Here is a 25,496-nt window from a genome sequence, read left to right on the forward strand (position 1 = left end):
ATAATTTACAATTGTAAAAATGGTATCCTCAATTTATTCCATTTTACTTCATTCACAGGTGAGATAAGGTATGTATTTATTATTAGAATAATGAAGGATGTGGCTACCATTATACCTCTTTTCAATAAACTTGACATAAATTTGGAGCTGTTACAAATTTTAGTAAAATCTTGTATCCTCTTGTGGAATGTCCTATTCCATCTTCCTCTCTAAATTTTAACTGTCTTTGAAATCCATGCTCTATTTCTATAAAAGTAGCATCTATTATCTATGCTACTCAATGTATTTGGTTAACACTCTCATTTATACTATTCTTTTAAAAATAAAGTCTTATTCTCCACATGGTTGGCAGAATAATCTATTTCAAAGGCAAATAACTGATATGTATTTCCCTACTTAATCCTATAAGGCTTTTTTAGTCACCTGCAGAATATACCAAAATATTTTATAAATATTAAACGTCATCATAATCTGACCTTTGCCCAAATACAATTCAGCTTCTCTGAGAAAGAGAGGAAAAGTATAAAAGAAAGGGGAGGAAGATAGGAGGAATAGAAGAAAAGGCAAAGAAAACAGACATGCAATTTAAAAAATTAACTTACGTTAATCAGTAGGCCTTATTTTCCAGCATCAATAAATAGTGACTATAGTGACACAGGCAAATATTTACTCACAAGCATTCGTAAATGACTGAATACAAAAACAGAAGCACAAGTTTATCTTACCTTAGCAGTTTTAATATAGTGGCTCAAAACTTCTGCTCTAATTTTTAATGTTTGAGCATGAAGAATCTCTCTAACAACCCAAAAGCTTACCTGCAAATAAAAAAAAACAGCTGAATGGTAAGATTCTTTACTTACAGGATCAAAGAATGACAAGAGCTACTTGGTGAACTACTGAGAGTTGTGTAAAACTACTTTCTCTTGCCCCTAACTCACCACCAGGACATAGCTCTTCAAGTGTTGCACATACTTCATACACACATATAGACAGACAGATATAGACATGTGTATTTGTTTGTGTGTGAGTCCTTGTCACTAAGTCATGTCCAACTCTCCGTGACTGTAGCCCACCAGGCTTCTCTGTCCATAGGATATCCCAGTCAAGACTACTGGCGTGGGTTGCCACTTCCTTCTCCAGGGGATCTTGCCAACCTAGGGACCGAACCCACGTCTCCTGCATTGGCAGATTCTTAACCACTGAGCCACCAGGGAAACATATATACACATTTGTATAGACACATAAAAACATCATAATGATTTTTCATCTATAAAAGTGAATGTAAAATTTGAAGGAAAAGAGAAAGCAATAAAACCAGAATGATGCAACAAGAACACTATACAAGTGTTTTTTTGCTGTATTTTAAAACACTCTGGCAGAATTAGATAAGCTCTAAGATCAGACACTGTAACATATGCTACTTATAGTATGTTTTTCTGTGTCTGTGTAATCCCATGCTGCCATTTATTTACAGGGAGTAGAATCCTAAATGTAAAGAATCTCAAGTATGGTTTTTCTGATATGAATAGGATAAAATATAAAATGACTTAAAGAAAAATATATCTAAGTCATTCTAAAATCAAGATATAGTGTACTCCAAATACACTATATTGTATTTTTAAAAGTTATGTAATGCTTTCTAATTCAATGAAACCATCTTCAAGATTTCTTTTAAAAAACAATAATATCATTCATCAGAAGACAGGATGGGTCTGTAACATTACTAAAATGCTCTGGTGAAAATAGTGTGCTTATCATATGACACAGAGTAATATGTATGTAATATGCATTTTTTATGTAACATATTTCAATTCTTGCACTATGAAAGCAAAATCAAAGCACTATTAGTTGGTTCAAAATTATACAAATCTAAAAGTAGGATGTAGTTAGAAATCTTAGCGCAAAAATAAAGCCACTGCCACCTTTTCTTCTGAGAAACATTTCAGATTTTATTTGCAACTTTCATCTATAAACAAACTGTCAAAATTTGTATATTTTAAAGTGTATATGTAAATGTAAAATGAATATATTTTACAAAGACATCTTTATATTTGTTACTATATTTGAGCTACTGATAATAATTATCCCTGATTCTAATAAATTTTACTTCTAAAATGTATCTAAAGTTAAGATTATTTGAACAACAACCTTGTGCTGTCCTGTGCTTAGTCGCTCAGTTGTTTCCAACTCTTTGCAACCCCATGGACTGCAGCCCACCAGGCTCCTCTGTCCATGGGGATTCTCCAGGCAAGTATACTGGAGTGGGTTGACACACCCTCCTCCAGGGGATCTTCCCAACTTAGGGATCGAACCCAGGTGTCCCTGGGCATTACAGGTGGATTCTTTACTGACTGAGCCACTAGGGAAGCCCAACAATAACATTATTAGAAAATATTAATTATGATTCAATCTAAACTCCATGATCACTGACTTAATAAATTTAATGTCAAATTTTAAGACAAATACTATGGTAATTTAAAAACATGGCCACAAACTCTTTGTCATTCCTCACCCTGAAAGTTGGGGGTATACGTCACCTCTAATTGAACCTAGATAAGCTCACGACTGCTTCAAGGAATAGAAAATTAACAAAACTGATTCTGACTTCCATGATAAGGTCATAAAAGAACATGCAACCCCTGCCTTGATTGTTGGAACATTCTCCATGGGATTCCTAAACTGCCACGTAAGAAGTCCAGCTACCCTGAGACCACCGTGACAGAAAGGCTAAGTGTGGGTGCTTCCCAACCGACAGTCCCATCAAAGCCAGTCACACCTGGTAATACTGCTCCAGAGTGAGCAACAGCAAGACATCGTGTAATGAAATTACTGGACTTAAAAGAGAAAAATCTTTAGGCTAAGAAAAGAGGAAGTGATTTTTAAGGGAAAGAAAATTTAATTATCATCAGACTTTTCAATAGCAACACTTTGCCAGAAAAAAACGGAGTACTACATCAAATATTATCAAGGAAAGAAAATTTCGTACAAAGGACAGGCAAACTTATCAATGCGTAAGAACTCAAGAATTATTGTTCCAATGAGCCCTTCCTGAGTAAATGCCTAGAGAACAAGCTTCAGAAAATCAAATGACTAGAGAAACACCAACATTAGAAAGACAGCAAACATTAAATACACACATTCACAGAAATAAGAATGATAAGGGTTAAAAGGAGAGTGCATTATATAGTGTCTATATGCCCAGACACTATATACTATTCACCATAAAAACAATATTTGCAAAAATATGTACTTAACTGTTTAAAGGAATATTACTGGCATTAGTATTGCTATTCTGAGACTGTTATTTGTTTACATAGGTTAAGGCAAATGAAAACTTATAGGATACTGTATCATGCCCTGTATTCATGGAAAACCAGGTTGCAGGTGTGGAAGAAAGGATATACAGATATAATATGGAATAGATTAAGTAAAACTCTGGTCTTGAATTTGAATTAGAAGTATTAGTATGAATTCATGAGATATTTAATCTTCAAATAGTTAGTATATATATGTGTGTGTATGACATATAGATATCCTAGCTATATCTGCTGAAAAAGCCTAGAAATTATGGTCACTGTAATAGCAATGAGCATTTTTAGCATCTAGGTCTATTTCCTACTATAAGAAACCAACATTTGTTAAAGAAATGCTGATTCCAGGCAGGGAGCTGGTAACGGACAAAATGAATATGCAACGTCTTTACAAACAAAAGCAAAGAAACTGTTCAAGATTACAATGGTCACGAGAAAGGTCATGAAAGCCAACCTGAAGAGACTCCTGTTGGCCAAAGACAGGGTAATATGAGTTTCAATAATGATAATAATGGCAATGAGAATACTGAATCACATCATATATGTTTACGTTTATGAGTTTAAAATAAAATTAAAAAATTAAAAACGACTCTGTCATTGTTAAAGGATGACAGAATACCAATTCATTATCTTCAAAACTGCTAAATAAAGAGAAAAAAAATCAAATATTTATCCTTCCTTACCTGTACGAAATGGAATCTCTGGGTATGCAAATACTAGATGAGGGAAAAATGTCTCTTTATAAAATTATCTCCACTAAAAAATATTTCTTTATATCTAATATCTAATGTATTTACTAATATCACAAAAAAGATCTGATGAAGAAACCCCATACGACCCAGATTCTTGCCAAAGGCAATGAACCCAACTGAACTTTTGGAATTAGCAGCTAATTTCCAGAGAACACAGAACATATTAACTACACAAAATGCAATCTAGACTATGGGAGACTCTAGAGGTTCTTCCACAGGAAATAGGAAGAGAAAAGGATAAAGGGAGAAACTGCAAATTAAAAAGTTGCAAACATTTAACAAATTAAAAAAACTGGCCAGGCTAAGTTAGGGACCCATATTTATGTGATAAAAACTATAAAAATAAATACATGACAGTGAGTGCTATAAAAGTCAGGACAGTACTTATTGTTGGAGGAAGAAAGGGTGTGAACTGGGATGAAGGCACATGGAGGGGTTTCTAGGGTAGTTCCTCAACTTGCATTAAACCATGTTTGTTTTGTGGGTTCTTTTTGTATCCATGCTTTATTTTACAATAAACAGTTTAAAGTAAAAAATAAGAGAATAATACACGTGACCAGAGAAATATGAAAATGATAGAACATCTGAAAATGAAAAAAAAATGTGAAATTAAAATTAGGAAGAACTGAATGAAAAAGTCCATGAAGAGAATGATCTCTGTTTTCCCTATTCACTAATATATCCCAAACATCAAGACCAATATTCAGGACATAGTAGGAGCTTAGTAAATATTTAAATGAATGAAAATAAAAGTTGAGTCATTTTACATCAATTAGATTTCAAAGTTTAATGACACCAAGTGTTGATAAGGATACACAGTGATGAAAGCTCAAAGCAAACTGGTACAATCATTAATAAAAATATATACTATCTTATGTAATTAAACATGGATATACTCTCTCTGACACAAATTTTGTATTTAGGAACACATTTTTCAAACAAATCACAGTGTTTTCTCCTTATTTTATGGTAATCAATTTAGTAAGTTTAAGCAGCAACTTTTTTTTTTTTAAGCAAAGACCAAAGTACATGTTGTCTAATACAGGTAAGTATTATTTCAGAAAACTTTGGTTTGTATATTCAGTTACAATGTAAAAATATTTTATCTTATTGTGGGTCACAGCAAAAAAATGTTTGAAAGCCACCAACTAGAGAAACTATTGCACATGGGCACCCAAACTCTTAGAATATTCATAGCAACATTCTTCACAACAGCAAAAAATTAGGAGACACATTAGTCCACCCTCAAAATTAGTCTACCCTCAAAAGAATGATGAATTCTTTCTGATATATTCATGCAATGAAATGCTAGAAGATAGCACTGAAAATCAATGAATAAGCACCATATACATTATCATGGATACAGCAGAGAAATACAAGTGAAAAAAGCCAACCACAGAAGACTATATATAGTCTGACGATATGTTTTACAAAGATGAAAAGCAAGATATACAATATGCTGTTTGGGGGCACAACTTTTTCTGGTAAGTCTACTTGTATAGGAATTATAACAAGAGTTAAAATTTTTAAAATCAAATTAAGAAAAAACAAAAGAAAAGAGAAAAAAAATTTTTCAGAAAACAGTTAACCTTTAAGTGAGGACAGAGCAGAGAACATATAAAACGGTTCAACAGTTTTGGTAATATTCTTAGTTTAAGTGGTGAATTCACAGCTGTTTTATTATAATACTTCCTGACATACATTAGATTAACCATATGAACCTGCCAGTTCCACAGGCCAGAAATAAGCATTTAATGTATTTTGGAATGAATCAAGTATTTCATTAAAAAGTAAATCTTAGAAAACTTTTATTCAGAGGTTATTTCTAACTGTAGCTGCTTTATTCAAGCTTTTATAATCATATAAAAGTGTTATGAAAACCTTTTATTTACAGCCAAACATATGGTAAGCTTTAAATATAATTTCCTAACTTTTTATCATGGAAATCTTCAAATGTATACTGAACTAAACATAATAATAATGAAGTTCCCAGTAAACATCAACCAGCTTCAACAGCCAAGTTACGGCCAAGTTTTCTCACTTCTACTCTCATCCCATTCTCAAATGCTCCATTAATACTGTGAAGCATATCACAGACAGTATATAATAGCATCTATCAACATTTTCAAAAACGAGTCTTTCTACAAACGTAACATAAAATTATTATCATTCCTAAAAACACTAATTTCTAATTAGTCAAATTTCCAATCATCTAAAGGTAACATTTTAAAAAAACTTAGGCGAACTTTCCCCCAATTAAAAAAAAAAAAATCAGAAAGCCACTGGCCAGAAGGTATAAATACAAGTGAACAAAGAAACAGCCAAAATAGAATGAATATTAAAAATGTGATAGAGTCAAGTCACAGGAGACTATACAGATACTTAAAATGTTTTCAAAGTGATTTTATCAATATGATACAGTAACATTTAATGATATGTTAAGACAATAGAACTGTAAATTATATGTATAACATGATTTCTATTAGATTAAGAAAAAAATAAAGAATGGAAGAATATTAGTAACTAAAATATTAGTAGCAGTCATCTCTGGGTGACTCTGCACCTACCCCCCCAGGTTTTTATACATTTCTACATTTTTTTCAGTTTTCTGGCAATGTGTGCTACTGTTTTGATAATCAATTAAAAAAGCATAGTTTTAAAAGGATGTGGCAGAGGTCCATTTCAGGTAATGTGGATAAGCAGGTATCTCTGGAAATGCTCCTCTGATTATAATTGCAAATTATAAAAACAATATTTAAAAGCACAAGAGAGGAACCAAAAGAAGGCATAAACTGGAGAACAGATCTTTGAAAGAAGATGCACTGGATGAGATTTGCACTTATAAAGTTAAGTGTCTGAGGACATTCAGAGTTACAATGTGGGGCACCAAGAATGTTAGCAGAAGGCCACAGTCGTGATGGCTTCAAGAGTCAGAGGACAATCAGCTAGACAATAAGGGGGGAAATTCTGGAAAGGTAAGAAAAGTCCCCCAAATCTATACAAAAACTTCATCCAAATCTACAGTTGACCTCAGAACTGTGTATGTGCAGGGGAAACTTTAAGAAGCCCAAATAAAGACAAAATCTGGAAAGAACTGATCTATTCTCCAACAAGAAAGAGAATTTAGAGTCTGAGCTCAGCCGAGTTACCTCAGTCAGTCAGTTCAGCCGCTCAGTCATGTCCAACTCTTTGCGACCCCATGGACTGCAGCACGCCAGGCCTCCCTCTCCCTGTCCATCGCCAACTCCTGGAGTTTTAATGCTTTTTCTCTTAATACTCACCCAACTTTTTCTTTGTGTGTCTGGTAATTTTTTCAATTGTATTATCATCATTATGGATAATATATTATAGAGATTGTGGATTTTGTTGTCTTCTTTCAAAGAGTAATGATGTTATTTTAGCAACTACCTGCTAAAATTGTGTCAGATGGGGCAAAAAAAAAAAAAAGGAGGACTCAACTATACGCTATCTACAAGAAACCCATTTTAAAAATAAAAGTCTCTTTGTAACTTCTTTTGTAATTTGCCACTTCAGATTTCTCATCACACTTCTAAGAGAAAATAACAGAGTAATGGAAATAATTAAGTAATGCATTTTATTATAGATCAACTGTAATCTTGATTAAGTGTAAGAGCTTTTGGCACACTGTGACATATTTGACCCTAACAATCTTTTGACTTACTTAAGAATAATATTAGTGCTTAAAAATCTAAAGTCAATTTGTGGGTATTGTGACAATGTTTTTGTTGGCAAAGAAAAAAGTTTACCATGATGATAAATCCTGACCACTCCAGAAAAAATTTAGTTTAAATAAGGAATTCAGTATAAGACATGTTTGCTGTAGGTTCCTTCCTAATGGTTTAATCTAACTGAAAAAAAAAAAAATACTAACTCACTTCTATTTTGGGTAATGCAGTGAACCAAATAACTTGAGATATACTATTTGCTATAAACCCCTAGACATGCTGAGCTAAAAACAACCATTTTTTTAAAAGTAGACTTCCCTGGTAAAGAGTCTGCCTGCAATGCAGGAGACCCTGGTTCGATTCTTGGGATGAAAAGATCCCCTGGAGAAGGGATAGGCTACCCACTCCAGTATTTTTGGGCTTCCCTGTGGCTCAGAGGGTAAAGAATCTAGCTGTAATGCGGGAGACCTGGGTTCAATCCTTGGTTTGGGACGATCCCCTGGAGGAGGGCATGGCAACCCACTCTAGTATTCTTGCCTGGAAAGTCTCTACGGACAGAAGAGCCTGGTGGGCTACAGTTCATGGGGTTGCAAAGAGTCAGACACAACTGAGTGACTAAGCACTGCACATGACCAACTTGAAAAGAAAAGATTTCACTTGAGGCCAAAAATAAAGGAAATAAAGGCAAAACAGGAAAGGGTACGACAGCTGCTGTTGGCAGATTTCCTCTCAAGAACATAGGGATGTGGGATTTAATACACCTTCAAAGTGATAACATAAAGCTTCACACCTCTGCCTTCCTCCATCAGTTCCTCTCTAAGAGATCTTCAGAGAGCTACATTTTGGTGAAAATGTAGACTAAAACACTTCACCCACTGACAGAAGGAGACAATACAGAAGAGAGAGAAAAGTAAGTCTTCCTTAAGAATTTGTAACTTGCCCTTAATTGGATTTAGAGCTTAAATTTTCACTACAGAGTAGTACAGATGTTCCCTAACCAAAACACAGAACATAAAAAATAGTCCTAGTTCCGTAACAGCACTTGGTACCAGCGAAAGCAAACAAAATGAATGCCTCTAAGAAGATATATACCCTCAATCTAGGCAGCAGCAAAATTCCCACAGCTGAAGCTTAAATGAACATGAGCTCTCAATTCAAAACTACAAAATACATAAGAAAAGAAGCTATTGTGAGAGTATGGATTAGCAGATACAGAGCATTAGTACTCCAAGGACTTTGGATAATAACACAGAAATTACAAAATAAAAAGTTGAAGATGACTTAAATTGAAAAAAAAGGGAGGGCAGGAAATGACACTAGTGTAAAAAAAAGTACATAGATTTGAAGCAGTTTTAACACATCTGAAGAGAATTGTTTTAGTGAACTGAAATATAGATCTGAGTAAATAACACAGAATGGAGCACAAAGGGATAGATGTAAAATATGACAGGTTAAGATGCAAGTAGGAAAGGACATAAAGTTCCAGTAAATTTCCAATAGGAATTACAGAAGGAAAAAAAAAAGATGATATGGAAAGCCACTGAGGAGATATTGGTTGAAAATGCTCTAGAACTGATGTAAAAACTTAAATTATTTCTGAATGAAAAATTACATACTGGGGAATTCAATTTCAGAAACTAAACATCAAAATTTTATAAGCAACTCACATGATTAAATCTTCTTGTGAAAGCAACTGCATTTGGTGCAGAACTGTATTTTTCTTTTTTATTCCATCCACAACTTGAAAGCTCCTGAAAAATTAAATATAAATTCATGAAAAAGCCCAATTTTCTTGTTACATTAATGGTTTAAAAGCATTAAAGACAGTTGTGTACTTTTTCAGAACTATTTAATAGGAACACATTTAATAGTATAACCATTCAGTTAAATCACAAAAACAAATTTTGCAAGAATACAAGTGGGCACAATTACTTATCCATATGAACATAGATAATTAGATCTATACTCCATATGCAGAATTATAGGTTCTTCTTTGAAGAGATTTGAATCTCAAGAGGAAAATCTACAAGTAATGAAAGATGAGCATCCCACAACATAAAGTGAAGCCTACTTGTTGCCAAGTCCCAGTCAATCATTCAGAGCTTCCAATCAACTTTCTAGTAATCTCAATTTTTTGAGCTGAAAGCCAATGACCCCAGGCATTTGAAGAAACCCCTATAAGGGGATGTTTGATTCCCCGTAGATCTATCAATTGAATTCAAAGAGCTCAAGAACTTAGATGTAAAAAAAAAAAAGAAAATTAAAATTTTGTTTTACACTAACCTCCAACTGAAATGACATTGCTTTTAATTATACATGTAGGCTACCGACTGTAGAGGAATTGGCAATATATGTGACTTATCACTTATAAAAACACAGATATTTTCATATCACATTACAGTTGTAACAGATATCTCAAAAACATCATTTACACACATCACTGCTTTGAAGTTATAATCTCAGCACCGCTAGATACTTAATATGTTAATAAAGAGGCACATATATAGCCATAGGACAGTTTTTTAAAAATATTTTGATAGGTATATGTTATTAGAACTGATTTTCTTGGATTTTAAATAAGGGTTCAGCTCCAGAAGCTTCAGTTTTCCAAAGGAGTTCAAAGGTCAAAACAGGTTAGGAACCCTGCTGTAAAACAACCACCATGGCCAGAAAGAGACATAATCCATAGGAAAGAAGAATTTCGAGGACACCGAGTTAGGGTGGAGAACAAAAGAAAACTGAGAAAAGGGTAAAACCACGTAATTATTACTTCCAGATAGATATTGCTCCCATTAAATAGAAAAAATAGAAGGGTACAAACAAGAAAGATTCAGAGAACCAAATAAAACTTTTGGACATGAAAAATATAATAAAAGAACTTTTAAAAATCAAGAAAGATAAAAGTGATAATACCTTTTAAACAATAAGCTAAATATGGGGGCAAAAATATTATGTTAATTAGAAGAGTCCACTAGAGTCAACTTCTGAATAATAAAAATAATTTTAAGAGAATACAAAGAGAATAGAGGAAAGTAACTTATTGAAAAAAATGCTAATTCAAGAAATTGGCTCTTGAATCTAAAGGATGAGGAAAGACCTGTCTAATGTCCATTACAAAAGATTAAAAAAAAAAAAAGAGTCAAACCAAGGCCTAGCATCAAAAACCTGTAGCACACTGGAGACAAAGAAATCATAAAATCTGTCAATTCAAAAACAAAACAAAACAGATAACATACAGAAAAAAAGGGATCAGAAGGTATTAGGTATTTCAACAGCAACTCTAGAAGATAGAAGACAACTGAAAAAAAGCCTTCAAAATCCTAGAATTCTAGTAAGTATGAAAGTACATCACAGACATTTTCAGAAAGTCTCGGAGAATCTTCCTTTTATGCACCTATTCTCGCAGAGCTTGTAGAATATGTCTTCCATCAAAACAAACTAGCAAAGTCAGAAAAAGGGAGAGAAGATCCAGGAAACCAAGGAACCAAGACCAAAAGAAAATACTGGAAATTCCCAGATTAAGAGTAAAGGGAGATTCTGAGACAAAGCTAAGAGCAGACCATAAGAACGATAGTCCAGATGGTAAATAGGAAGGACAGAAATTCCAAGAGAGACATCTCTGAAAGATGAAACACTATCTGGAGTGTTTGAACACAGAGAAAACACACTCACTACATTCACTTCTAGCAGAAAAATTAGCGACAAGTCATAGAGAGAGCTAAAGGGATTCCCAGGTGGCTCAGTGGTAAAGAACGCTCCTGCCAGTGCAGGAGATGTAGGAGACATGGGTTCAAACCCTGGGTCGGGAAGATCCCCTGGAGGAAATGGCAACCCACTCCAGTACTCTTGCCAGGAAAATCCCAAGGGCAGAGGAGCCTGCCAGGCTACAATCCATGGGATCGCAAAGACCTGGATACTACTCAGCAAGCACTCCAAAACAAGGAAAGTTGAAGTTATTTAGCTGAAAGAAGACAAAATCTAAGTAAGTAATCATGGATCAGCTGTTCTTCAGCTTTCTCTACACTTGTAAAGAACAGCTGAGCCATGATTACTTATTCATGTCAAAATTGTGACATAACTATAAAGAAAAGAGGAGGAAATAAATTGTGCAAATGTGAAAGGAAGAGAAAAAGAGTGAAATCATATTCCATAGTAGAGAGTCAATAAATCATATCCAAAATTGAAAACTCATAAGCAATAGGCATTTAGATATATTATCTTTAAAACATATATAAAGTCTTCCAAATAAGAAAAGTTACGAGACCTGGATGGGTGTAGGGCTCAAAGGTGGAGGTTGGAAGGGTGGAAGCAACAGGATATTGCTATATTTTGCTCTCTTGTGGAAATATTTAGCTTGTTAAGCATGATATATGCATATCTTCAATATAATTTTAAAATTAAATGAAAACGAAAAAGAATGAACTGTGTTAGGAAAGACTGAGAAAGTTATGATGATATTATAACACTTTAAGAAAAAGGCAATGTCCCCTGGAATAGGGTAGTGTCAATGGATAGTGAAAATATCACTTGGTCAAAACCTGGATCCACACAGTGTCAGTTAAGAATGAGGTATCCAGAAGTACTAAAACTCCCAAGTTTCTGGCTTGAGCAACTGAGATGGGAAATACTTAAGAAAGAGACAACAATTATCACTTTAACACAGTAGGTAAACAGTAAATGTTCTAAAGATACAAAGTACTTTTTTTAAACCTAGAATTTGCAATTTTCAAATTTGAGATTACTGAAGGAAAAGAAAATGACAGAAGCAAACCTACAGTAAAAAGGAATTTGAGTACTTTGTACTCAGCCTAGATATATGCTCATTTCACATTATCTTCCTGTATAGACACAAAATATTTAGTGGTAGATATTACATTAACATAAACATGACATATGATAACTATATTAAAAACAACAAACTGCTAGAAAACATGTTTGATCTTCCTAAATATCACAGTATATTTATACAACTGTATAAAGATGTCAAGGTTTAGGATAAAATTTCTAGGATTAAATCCATCAACTCTGAATTTGTTTTTAACCAATTAACAAATTTTCCAAATTTATATTAATGCTATAATCAAAGTGTCTCTATGAAATTGCTATTCAACTTATCTAGCCATTTGACAAGCCATTTTCCTGTCATAAGTAAGGCTATATTATAAATAAAGAATATCCTTGCACCTTTTCTGACGTTTCTGATCATTTCCTAAATATACAGTCCTAGAAGTGAAATCACTAGGTCAAAGAGTAGGAATCCTTTCTTTCAAGGTCTTGATACCTGTCAAACTGCCCTTCTAAAATACTGAATCATTTATACTAGCACTACTGTCAGTTTCACAAGCGTCTTATCAAAACTAGGTGTACTTAATTCTCTTTCTATGTATTATACCTTAATTTCCCCATCTGTAAGAGTAATTACAGTTGTTAAATAAGTTTGTGAAATAGAAAATTGGGGGGTGGAGAGAGGCAGCAGTGAGGGACCATAAACATCTTCCCTATCTCCTTTATGTGCATCTAGAACTTTCGACAGTAGCCAATACATCTATCCTTTTCTGTGTGATCTAATCTTCTAATCTAATCTTCTCTGTGCTTAAAAGTTCTTTCTTCCTTAGAACACAGGTCTTAACAGCAGCAATAAAAATAAAAGTTAACCCTAAGGTAGAGATCACTATGTGCCAGGCACTATTCTAAGTGCCTTATACATAGCAACTCATTTGATCCTATCTTTTATCATTACAATTTATTATGACAAGGAACACAAAGGTAGCAGTGGATTATAGCCTTATTTTTTACATTAAAAATTTTAAAATTCTTTTCTGATTCCTCAGACGCTAAGAGGTTTTGAAAAATCCATCCAATTTTTGGTGAATTGCAACATCACTAACTTAATGAAAAAATGCTTTTCCTCTTTAAGAAAACTGTTCGAAGCAGACCTGAAAGAAGGCAGGGGTTGAATGAAACTCCAGTCAAATTACTTGGGAGCAAATGGGTTAAAATTCCATTGGAGCGCTCCATCATATACATAAAAAACATGAAGAAATAAGGAAGTTCTTTAAGTTTTAAGATAGTACTTTCTGCTTCAGAAAACATTTCCCCTTGGAAACAATGTTACATTACTAGCTCATCTAACACAACATCAAACAGACAAGGATAGAGAACAACATAGTGGCTGCCAGGAATTATGGATGGAGGGGAGTAGGGGTGGGAATAGGATGGGTGTGACTATAAAGGGGAAGTACAGGTGACAGAGCTTTGTGGTGATGGAACAGTTGTGTATATTGATGGAGGTAGCAGTCAGATGATAAAACGCCACAGGACTATACAGACAGGTACTGTATAAACATCTATTTCCTGGTTTCAAAACTGTGAATCTAAAACTATCTTTGGGGACTTCCCTGGTGGCCCAGCGGTTAAGACTCCGTGTTTCCAGTGCAGGGGGCCCCGGATTCCATCCCCAGCTAGGGAACTAGATTCTGCATGCCTCAACTAAAACATGGTGCAGCTAAATACATTTTTTTTAAAAAGGAAAAGAAAAACAGTTCCCCATTCTTAAAATAAAATTATCCTTGTAGTATTTTTTTGTAACTTCCTGTGAATCTCTAATTACCTCAAAATAAAAAGTTTATAAAACAACAACAAGAAAAACCCATATAATGGCTTATGAAGTAGACACCGCACTGAGACTCATTCAGAACCTTCCTCTTAAACCCTGACATGCATTTACGGTTAGCTGACCTTAAAGGAATCTGTCTTGCCCCATCTCTACCTCAACAGCCACTAAATATCTCTGTGGAAAAAAAATTCCTTTTTCCCTTTGTCTCTGTCTCTTTCTGTCTCAGACCCTAGAATCTTTCTCCAAGTGAGACTATACCATCTGAGAAATAAATTCTCCTACCAGCACCATCCTGTATTGACAGGTTATCTGCCAGGTCTCAAGTTACTCTATACTAAACCACTTCCCATGAACACCAAAAAGTTAAAGTAAACTTACTGACTCAAAAGATGTTTTTTTAGGGTTTGACTTATGAATAGGACTGATTCAAGCTGAGTACACTATGTAAATAAGCCTCCATTTTAGCAAAGGCTAAAGGAAACAGAGCAGCCTCGATGCTTAAAATCTGCTCAAATGGATTCAACTTGCAATTTTTAAAACAGGCAGTGAAGAGACAGCTTCTAACAGTAACTCACATATACAAAGGCAATTTCTTAATGGTCACTAAAAGTGTATCAGAGAGAATATTCATAGGTTCATTTTTAGCCATTAAACAGATTATTTTGAAAGCATGTGGGAAGGCAAACACCACAACTGATGACCACCTACCCTATGAAAGAATTACTGAATTTCACGGGAGTCACAGCTTCTCTTATGTCTTGTAGGTTTGTTCTGTAAAGTCAAATTCTTGGTCTAAATTTCATCTTGTAGGTTCCAACACTCTTAAAAGGACTGCTCTAAGGGTGATGTTGTAGGGATACCTATAGATAGAAGAAGAGAAAAGGCCAATATAGACCAGCTGTAGACAGAGACTGAGGGAAAGAAAGAAAAAGCGATGGAATATGTAAAAGACTGCAAGGGTGGGGGTCCTCACAATGAGAAAATCACTACTGCTGAGGTAGGTATTCCTAGGCTCAAAACCTGGAAGATCTGGAGGGATCTGGTATATCCAGTATATCCATTCAGCCTATATGGCTGTTTAGAAAGAAGTCGCAGCCTCAAATGAAGCACTCACTGCAACTCCTATGCTTCTGATCCACAGAACAAGCTCTGAAACTATATAATTCTAATGTAATATGTTAAATCAAAAATATCACTTCACTTTTCTAATGTACTCACATACTCTACTCCCCCAACCTCCCTCCTTCCAATACCTTAACGCTGCTCCTTACAGTGAGGTCAGAGATTAAGGCAGGAGCTATCTTCTGCTACCACTGATGGTGTGATACACCTACTCTTCTAGTCAACAGCTTTCTTCTTCACTTTCCCAAGTTCCTTAAGTCTGACCTTACTATATATTAAGAAAATTTTCAGTGAGAAACAGCAATAAGAACTGACAAAGCAGCTAACCTTACTTCCAACGAAATATGAGAAGAAAAGTAATATGTCTTCTTTGCTTTCTTCAAACCTCCCACTATATTTATGGATTTTTATATTTTAAGCCTAATGAAAATGATACTTTTCATTAAAACAAGGACAGAATTATGATATTCCTGATGTTGGAATTTTGGATGTTGCCAAGACAACAGCCTCTTTGCATACGAAAGAAATTTTGCATAGAGAAAGCTCTTACATACCAACTGCAAGTTCTTCAGAAATGTTTTAATAAGATTCAGAATGACCTATATGTACTATCCCTCATTTAACCAGAATTCTTCCTCAATCTCTAGTATATTCCAGTTATACAGGAAGGGTTTATCTATCCTTTGTACTTACTGTTTATTGATATAATCTAAATGACTTATTATATTGACCTACGTCCCATCACTTCATGGCAAATAGATGGGGGAACAGTGGAAACAGTGGCTGACTTTATTTTTTGGGGCTCCAAAATCACTGCAGATGGTGACTGCAGCCATGAAATTAAAAGACGCTTACTCCTTGGAAGGAAAGTTATGACCAACCTAAACAGCATATTAAAAAGCAGAGACATTACTTTGTCAACAAAGGTCCGTCTAGTCAAAGCTATGGTTTTTCCAGTAGTCATGTATGGATGTGAGAGTTGGACTATAGAGAAAGCTGAGCGCCAAAGAACTGATGCTTTTGAACTGTGGAGTTGGAGAAGACTCTTGAGAGTCCCTTGGACTGCAAGGAGATCCAACCAGTCCATCCTAAAGGAGATCAGTCCTGGGAGTTCATTGGAAGGACTGATGTTGAAGCTGAAACTCCAATACTTTGGCCACCTGATGCGAAGAGCTGACTCATTTGAAAAGACCCTGATGCTGGGAAAGATTGAGGGCAGGAGAAGGGGACGACAGAGGAAGAGATGGTTGGATGGCATCACCAACTCAACGGACATGGGTTTGTGTAGACTCCGGGAGTTGATGGACAGGGAGGCCTGGCGTGCTGCGGTTCATGGGGTCTCAAAGAGTTGGACACAACTTGAGTGACTGAACTGAACTGAACAGAATAAACAATAAAGCACAGAACTTTCTTCTTTGAATGTAGTACATGTCAGAGGACTTTTAGTCAGATCCTGTCACTTCATAAATATTTGGGAACCTCTAAGAGAAGTAAACGTTATCCAATGTAATGACTACAGTGCAGATTTCAAGCACAGTTGCTAATGGAGAGAAAACCTGATTGCAAGAGAGCTTTCTGTCATAATTCATCCTCTGCTGAGTAATGTAATACTCATTTTGAGGAGAAATCCCATCAGTGTAGTGAATGTGGCAATGCCTTCAGAAGAAATACAAGTTTTATAGAGCATCCGAGAATTCATAATAGGAAAAAACCACAAAAATCCTATTAATAAACATGGAAAATTCCTCAGAATACAGTCACTGCTTCCTTAACATGAGAGAACTCACACTGGAGAGAAGCCCTGTAAATGTGTAAGAGCCTTCTACAGGAAAAAAAAAACCTTCATGATCAGAAGAGAAACCATACTGGGGCAACCTTTGTATATAAGAAATGTGCGAAAACTTTAACAAGAGTTGAGCCTCAACTAAATACCAGAAAATTCATTCTAGAAATTAATGAGTGTTTACCTTATGGTAAACTTTTGCCCTTACTGAACACTGAAGAATTCACACTAAGGAAGAAAATGTTGTGGATTATGGGCAGAGAGGGAAAAAAAAATGCTTCCATAGAACAAGTGTTACTTGATAAAAGTTACATTCTTGGACTGGGTAACAGACTTTTGTGAAAATAACTAAACATGGTAAACAATGGGAGATGATATGCTTGCAGGCTGCACCGTGTAAAGCCTTGGAATGGTCACTCAAATCCAAATATCGAATAAGTATTATTCAATCAGTATAGACACACCAGCAGACAAGTTTCTGCCTTGGTGGAATTTATGTTCCAGTGAGAACCGCCCCCCCCACTCCTAATCTCTAAAAACTTGACTTCTGACCACCCCCAACACTTCTACAGTTTTGGTCAAAATCCTATTTATTACTGATTGAAGCTACACTTAACTGAAGCTCTTACTCTGAAGTCACCACCCAAACTTATTCTACTTTAAGGAATCCTCAAAGGCCTAAAGAGTATTTTAAAGGTCAAATAGTCCCAAATTCCTTGTTTCACTCATTAAAATTTTTTAACAAAGCCTAACGACATGAAATAGGTTATATTAGCGGCACATTCTATAGATGGCAAAACTGAAACAAAATCGCAAGTCTTCTGGCTCATGGCTTTTATGTTTTGCTACTAAATTATTTTTTGGAATTCAAAGGGCTTTAAAATAAATTTTAAAATAAGTGAAATTAAGTAATTGAGAATATTCTGAGCACCCACAGAGAGCTGTGAATGTTGGACCCATTAAAAAAAGAGAAAGCAAAATACCTGGCAATTTACCTCCCAAAGTGAAAGTCACTCAGTTGTGTTAGACTCTTTGCGACCCCATGGACTATACAGTCCGTGGAATTCTCCAGGCCAGAATACTGGAGTGGGTAGCCTTTCCAGGGGATCTTCCTAACCCAGGGATCGAACTGGGGTCTCCTGCATTACAGGCAGATTCTTAACCAACTGAGCTATCAGGGAAGCCCATTTACCCCCCAAACTGGTCTAATTTAAAGAATAACAAGAACAAAAAGACAGTGAGCAATTCTGGTAGTTAAGAATTTTAAGTATGTATTAACAGAACAGATGACAGAACTACCAGCTTTTTTCCTTCCGTGTAATCATGTAACTACAGTGTCAGCAACCATATATCATTGTGTCTCCCTCCCATTTCTATCACTAAGGAATGGCTACTTATAAGGAGGAAGGGGAGAAGAACGAAAAGCCGGGTTTTGTGTGAGAGGAATCACCATTCACAGTTCAGTTCAGTTCAGTTCAGTCGCTCAGTCGTGTCTGACTCTTTGCTACCCCATGAATTGCAGCACGCCAGGCCTCCCTGTCCATCACAAACTCTCGGAGTTTACCCAAACCCATGTCCATCGAGTTACTCATGCCATCCAACCATCTCATCCTCTGTCGTCCCCTTCTCCTCCTGCCCGCAATGCTTCCCAGCATTAGGGTCTTTTCCAATGAGTCAACTCTTCGCATGAGGTGGCCAAAGTACTGGAGTTTCAGCTTCAACATCAGTCCTTCCAATGAACACCCAGGACTGATCTCCTTTAGGATGGACTGGTTGGATCTCCTCGTAGTCCAAGGGACTCTTAAGAGTCTTCTCCAACACCACAGTTCAAAAGCATCAATTCTCCGGCACTAAGCTTTCTTCACCGTCCAACTATCACATCCATACATGACCACCGGAAAAACCATAGCCTTGACTAGACGGACCTTTGTTGGCAATGTAATGTCTCTGCTTTTAAATATGCTATCTAGGTTGGTCATAACCTACCTTCCAAGGAGTAAGCATCTTTTAATTTCATGGCTGCAATCACCATCAGCAGTGATTTTGGAGCCCAAAAAAATAAAGTCTGACACTGTTTCCACTGTTTCCCCATCTATTTCCCATGAAGTGATGGGACCAGATGCCATGATCTTAGTTTTCTGAACGTTGAGCTTTAAGCCAACTTTTTCACTCTCCTCTTTCACTTTCATCAAGAGGCTCTTTAGTTCTTCTTCACTTTCTGCCATAAGGGTGGTGTCATCTGCATATCTGAGGTTATTGATATTTCTCCCAGCAATCTTGATTCCAGCTTGTGTTTCTTCCAGCCCAGCGTTTCTCATGATGTACTCTGCATGTAAGTTAAATAAGCGGGGTGACAACATACAGCCTTGACGTACTCCTTTTCCTATTTGGAACCAGTCTGTTGTTCCATGTCCAGTTCTAACTGTTGCTTCCTGACCTGAATACAGGTTTCTCAGGAGACAGATCAGATGGTCTGGTATTCCCATCTTTTTCATAATTTTCCACAGTTTATTGTGATCCACACAGTCAAAGGCTTTGGTGTAGTCAATAAAGCAGAAATAGATGTTTTTCTGGAACTCTCTTGCTTTTTCGATGATCCATCGGATGTTGGCAATTTGATCTCTGGTTCCTCTGCCTTTTCTAAAACCAGCTTGAACATCTGGAAGTTCACGGTTCACATATTGCTGAAGCCTGGCTTGGAGAATTTTGAGCATTACTTTACTAGCATGTGAGGAGCTAGCCCGGGCCGGAGGCCAGGGGCAGCGGCTGAGAGAAGCTAGCCCTGGCCGGAGGCTGGGGGCAGTGGCAGAGAGGAGCTAGCTCTGGCTGGAAGCCAGGGGCGGTGGCAGAGAGGAGCTAGCCCGGGCTGGGGGCAGCAGCCGAGAGGAGCTAGCCGGGGCCAGAGGCCAGGGGTGGCGGCCAAGAGGAGTTTCCCCAGTTCCAAGGAGCAGCGGCTATGTGGACACAGGAGGGCCGAGAGGAGTTACTCCACATTCAAGGTCAGGAGGGGCCGTCGTGAGTAGATATCCCTTGTCCAAGGTAAGGAGCAACGGCTGCACTTTGCTGGAGCAGCCGTGAAGAGATACCCCACGTCCAAGGTAAGAGAAACCCAAGTAAGACCGTAGGTGTTGAAAGAGGGCATCAGAGGGCAGACACACTGAAACTATAATCACAGAAAACTAGCTAATCTGATCACACGGACCACAGCTTTGTCTATCTCAATGAAACTAAGCCATGCCGTGTGGGGCCACCCAAGATGGATGGGTCATGGTGGAGAGGTCTGACAGAATGTGGTCCACTGGAGAAGGGCATGGCAAACCACTTCAGTATTTTTGCCTTGAGAACCCCATGAACAGTATGAAAAGGGGAAAAGATAGGACATTGGAAGATGAACTCCCCAGGTTGGTAGGTGCCCAATATGCTACTGGAGATCAGTGGAGAAATAACTCCAGAAAGAATGATGGGATGGAGCCAAAGCAAAAACTATACCCAGCTGTGGATGTGACTGGTGATAGAAGCAAAGTCCGATGCTGTAAAGAGCAATATTGCATAGGAACCTGGAAGGTTAGGTCCATGAATCAAGGCAAATTGGAAGTGGTCAAACAGGAGATGGCAAGAGTGAACGTTGACATTCTAGGAATCAGCAAACTAAGATGGACTGGAATGGGTGAATTTAACTCAGATGACCATTATATCTACTACTGTGGGCAAGAATCCCTTAGAAGAAATGGAGTAGACGTCATGGTCAACAAAAGAGTCCAAAATGCAGTACTTGGAAGCAATCTCAAAAATGACAGAATGATCTCTGTTCGTTTCCAAGGCAAACCATTCAGTATCATGGTAATCCAAGTCTATGCCCCAACCAGTAATGCTGAAGAAGCTGAACTTGAATGGTTCTATGAAGATCTACAAGACCTTTTAGAATTAACACCCAAAAAAGATGTCCTTTTCATTACAGGGGACTGGAATGCAAAAGTAGGAAGTCAAGAAACACCTGGCGTAACAGGCAAATTTGCCCTTGGAGTACAGAATGAAGCAGGGCAAAGGCTAACAGAGTTTTGCCAAGAGAACGCACTGGTCATAGCAAACACCCTCTTCCAACAACACAAGAGAAGACTCTACACAAGGACATCACCAGATGGTCAACATCGAAATCAGACTGATTATATTCTTTGCAGCCAAAGATGGAGAAGCTCTATACAGTCAGCAAAAACAAGACTGGGAGCAGACTGTGGCTCAGATCATGAACTCCTTATTGCCAAATTCAGACTTAAATTGAAGAAAATAGGGAAAACCACTAGACCATTCAGGTATGACCTAAATCAAATCCCTTATGATTATACAGTGGAAGTGACAAATAGATTTAAGGGACTAGATATGATAGACAAGAGTGCCTGATGAACTATGGACAGAGGTTCGTGACATTGTACAGGAGACAGGGATCAAGACCATCCCCAAGAAAAAGAAATGCAAAGAAGCAAAATGACTGTCTGAGGAGGTCTTACAAAAAGAAGATAAGCGAAAAGCAAAGGAGAAAAGGAAAGATAAACCCATTTGAATGCAGAGTTCCAAAGAATAGCAAAGAAATGCAAAAAGCAAAATGGCTGTCTGAGGAGGCCTTACAAATAGCTGAGGAGAGAAGAGAAGCGAAAAGCAAAGGAGAAAAGGAAAGATAGTCCCATCTGAATGCAGAGTTCCAAAGAATAGCAAGGAGAGATAAGAAAGCCTTCCTCAGTGATCAATGCAAAGAAATAGAGGAAAACAACAGATTGGGAAAGACTAGAGATCTCTTCAAGAAAATTAGAGATACCAAGGGAACATTTCATGCAAAGATGGGCTCGATAAAGGACAGAAATGGTATGGACCTGACAGAAGCAGAAGATATTAAGAAGAGGTGGCAAGAATACACAGAAGAACTGTACAAAAAAGATCTTCACGACCCAGATAATCACGATGGTGTGATCACTCACCTAGAGCCAGACATCCTGGAATGTGAAGTCAAGTGGGCCTTAGAAAGCATCACTACGAACAAAGCTAGTGGAGGTGATGGAATTCCAGTTGAGCTATTTCAAATCCTCAAAGATGATGCTGTGAAAGTGCTGCACTTGATATGCCAGCAAATCTGGAAAACTCAGCAGTGGCCACAGGACCCGGAAAGGTCAGTTTTCATTCCAATCCCAAAGAAAGGCAATGCCAAAGAATGCTCACCATTCACAGAAGCTTCCAAATTTATGCTGCTTTGGCCAGGGGGCAAATGAAGATTCTTAGGATTTCTGCAGCACTAGTTATAGGAACATCAGGACATGGGAATTCTGTAGCACTAGCTACAGGGACGTCAGGGCAGTGTCCATATAAAGGAGGATCCACCAGTAAATACAGGTAACAGACTGAGATGAAACCTGTCTCAGGTCTAACAAACATGTACAGGCACTAGGGAAGGTTCATACTCTCTGAGCCAATGAGCTACAGCCCTGTAATAATACTGTGCTCTTTTAATAAATTTCCTTCAGTGCTGACAGGCAAGCACAGGGAAGCAGAAGGGGAGAAAAGTTATTTACAAAGTAAAATCAACTGGAGATACTCAAGAACAGAGGACAGAGGACAGAGAGAGAAGAGAAAAGAATGACTCCCAGGTTTCTGACTGGTACTAAAAATGGGATAGAGGGTGCAAACCACTCAGACAGACAATTTTAAAACCAGAGCAAACATTGTTTCTGTGTAATTCTATTAAGTACTTTGTAAAATTACTGAACTTTCCTTTACCATTAAATTCTTTTCATTGGTAAACATGTTTTTCTCCCATTATAAAACAAAAAACAAAGTGGCAAAATCTGTTCTTTTGTTTTCCTTCACTTTCAAGCCATTTCAAGTGTGACACAAGGTTGGAGAAAAACCAGACTGAGCATTAAGTTTGACTCACATCTGCTTACTTAAAGACCAGATTTCTTCAGCCAGTGTTTTACTGATGACTAAGGATAGTCTCTATATAATAAAAAATAATTTTTGACATCTCAAACATAAGGCCAATAGTTTCCAGAGGGAAACAAAAAGCTTCAAGTTTTTCTTTTTTTCCTGAGCAACTCTGAGGGAGACAGTGCAACAGACAGGCAGATAAACAGCTTTATTCTGAGAAAACAACTGGACTTTCTTTCTACAACTCAAGAACAAGTTTAGGGACAAAAGTTTAAATAAATTCTGCATGATATGAAAGACTTGGGAATATAGAATTCCACAAGCTGGTAAGAATGGCAGTGATCTACATAGGGAACGGAATTAACGGGAAATATGTAAGTTGCAAGTAACTCAGAAATTGTCTCATTTTCAGATAACTGAGACCTGTGTGGTTCAATCACCAACTTGCAAATCAAATCACTAAACCACATAGCTGGATTCAGAATCTACATTCTTCAAAGCTCAAATTTAGAACATTTTATTTCAGAAAATGTGAATAAATCATCACCTGAAATAAAGTTACATGTGGATATATACAGAGAATACTAAATTTTGACTAAAACAGTTTTAGTGTAACTTAACTAACAATCTTTTAAATAGTTTCATATATATCTAGTTTTTAAAGCTTTATATAAAATTATAGAGACTTGAACATTGGTATAATGGACAGAAACATGAAGATAAATTTATTTGGTTCAGTGATAACCACTGTTTTTTCATATCTGAGGTTAAATCTGGATTTAACAAAAATAATTCATTTGGTCATCAAGTTAATATTCTGACTACATAGTAAGAGAGATTTCATTTTATGCTAATAAATGAGACTAATACATTAGACTGGACAACAGCATGACTTAAAAAATCTTTTGTTAAAAGTTATCAATAGCAAGAGTTTTACATAATAAACAAATAATATCTGTACAAACAATATGGAAAACAATTTGGCAGTATTTAATAAACATAAGGATATTAATGTGCTACAACTCAGTAATGCACTAGAGTATAAACATGGATGCTAGTCAACAATGTTGGACATAAGTAGACAAAAAAGAAAATCACAGGATACCATACATAAAAAATCTGAAACCTGCAAAAGCAAATATTGCTAAGGGAGAACATACACTTATAGAAAATCGATAACTAAATGCACAGGAATGATACAGATCAATACTGGATAGTGGTTCCTCTGGTGGGAGGAGGGAAGACAGGTGAATATGGAAGGACACAGAGTGGCTTCAACGGTACTGGGCTAGGTAGGTACACAGAGTTTCATCTTTTTACACTTTACATCTTATTACATGTCTTAAATATCCCAGGATAAATCAGAAGACGTTTTTCTGCCAGGTGACAAAGTCCTGTTGATGCTGCCAGAGTTAACGTAATCTTGAAGATATATGAGATGGATACATGACAAGAATATTTTGGTGCTACATTGCTTCTTCCCAGAGTTACTGCTCCAATTTTGTAATAAAAAAAAAAAAAATTCTCTTGTTGGACAAACACTTACTAAACACTGTTCATTTTCTCATTCTAAATATTGAGTTCCCACTACATGCCAGATAAAATAGTAAAAGTATCTGTCCTTAGTGTCCTCATGTAGCTTAAAACCTAGTGGAAGTAGCAAGCAATAAACATATAAGCCCCAGGATTAACATCACTTTACACCTGATCACTCCTTCCTTCTTAAAAATATGTCCTTCACTTGCTTCACTGAATTTCACACTATCCTAGGTTTCCTCCTAAATCGCCAGGTGCTGCGTCTCAATTTCTTTTGCTAGCTCCTCCTCAACACTAAATAGGTCACTTCTTTTCTCCAAGTATATTCACTCTTGGTAATCTCACTCATGCTTTAAATATCTCTACACTGACAACTCCCAAACTTACATTTCCAGTTTGAATTGGGGGTGGGGGGGGATATATATATATATATATATATATATATATATATATATATAAAATACAGTATATATTACCTAACTCAGCATTCTCCTTGGCTGTCCAACACACATGTAAAACTAAACATGTCCAAAGCCAAACTCAAGCTCTTCCTTCAAAATCTGCTCCTCTGGCCTTTCTCCACAGACTACACTGCATATTCTGTTCTCTATAAATGGCAGTCCAGGGAGCTATGAACACAATACTAACCATTTTCTATCTCAAAGGCTATGAAGTAAATGTTTCGGGTGTCAGGCCAAAAATCTTGCCATCATCCTTGACTCCTCTTTAACATACAGTGCCTGACAACTTCTCACTACCTCCTCCTTTCACACCCTG

General features: G+C 36.6%; 1 protein-coding gene across 16 annotated transcripts in view; it reads right to left on the reverse strand.

Annotated features, from left to right (window-relative positions):
• The window catches only part of RALGPS2 (Ral GEF with PH domain and SH3 binding motif 2), a 163,675-nt gene that overhangs the window by 83,886 nt on the left and 54,293 nt on the right, over positions 1 to 25,496 (reverse strand). For 11 of the 16 annotated variants that reach the window (XR_014052422.1, XR_014052423.1, XR_014052424.1 and 8 more), the window contains exons 5-6: positions 9,417 to 9,500; positions 726 to 815 (exon numbers count right to left, since the gene is read on the reverse strand). Coding sequence is in view for 11 of the 16 variants with exons in the window: in XM_081485977.1 (XP_081342103.1) it covers positions 726 to 815; positions 9,417 to 9,500 (174 nt within the window). In the remaining 5 variants the exon portion in view is untranslated. Of the gene's footprint in view, positions 1 to 698; positions 816 to 9,416; positions 9,501 to 25,496 lie in introns of all 16 variants that reach the window. The other 5 variants (XM_081485981.1, XM_081485979.1, XM_081485982.1 and 2 more) reach the window with 2 other exon arrangements.

Source organism: Giraffa tippelskirchi, chromosome 5 (genome assembly GCF_054371585.1).
Source record: "Giraffa tippelskirchi isolate mGirTip1 chromosome 5, T2T-mGirTip1v1.2.pri, whole genome shotgun sequence".
In the NCBI taxonomy this organism is placed as follows: domain Eukaryota; kingdom Metazoa; phylum Chordata; class Mammalia; order Artiodactyla; family Giraffidae; genus Giraffa; species Giraffa tippelskirchi.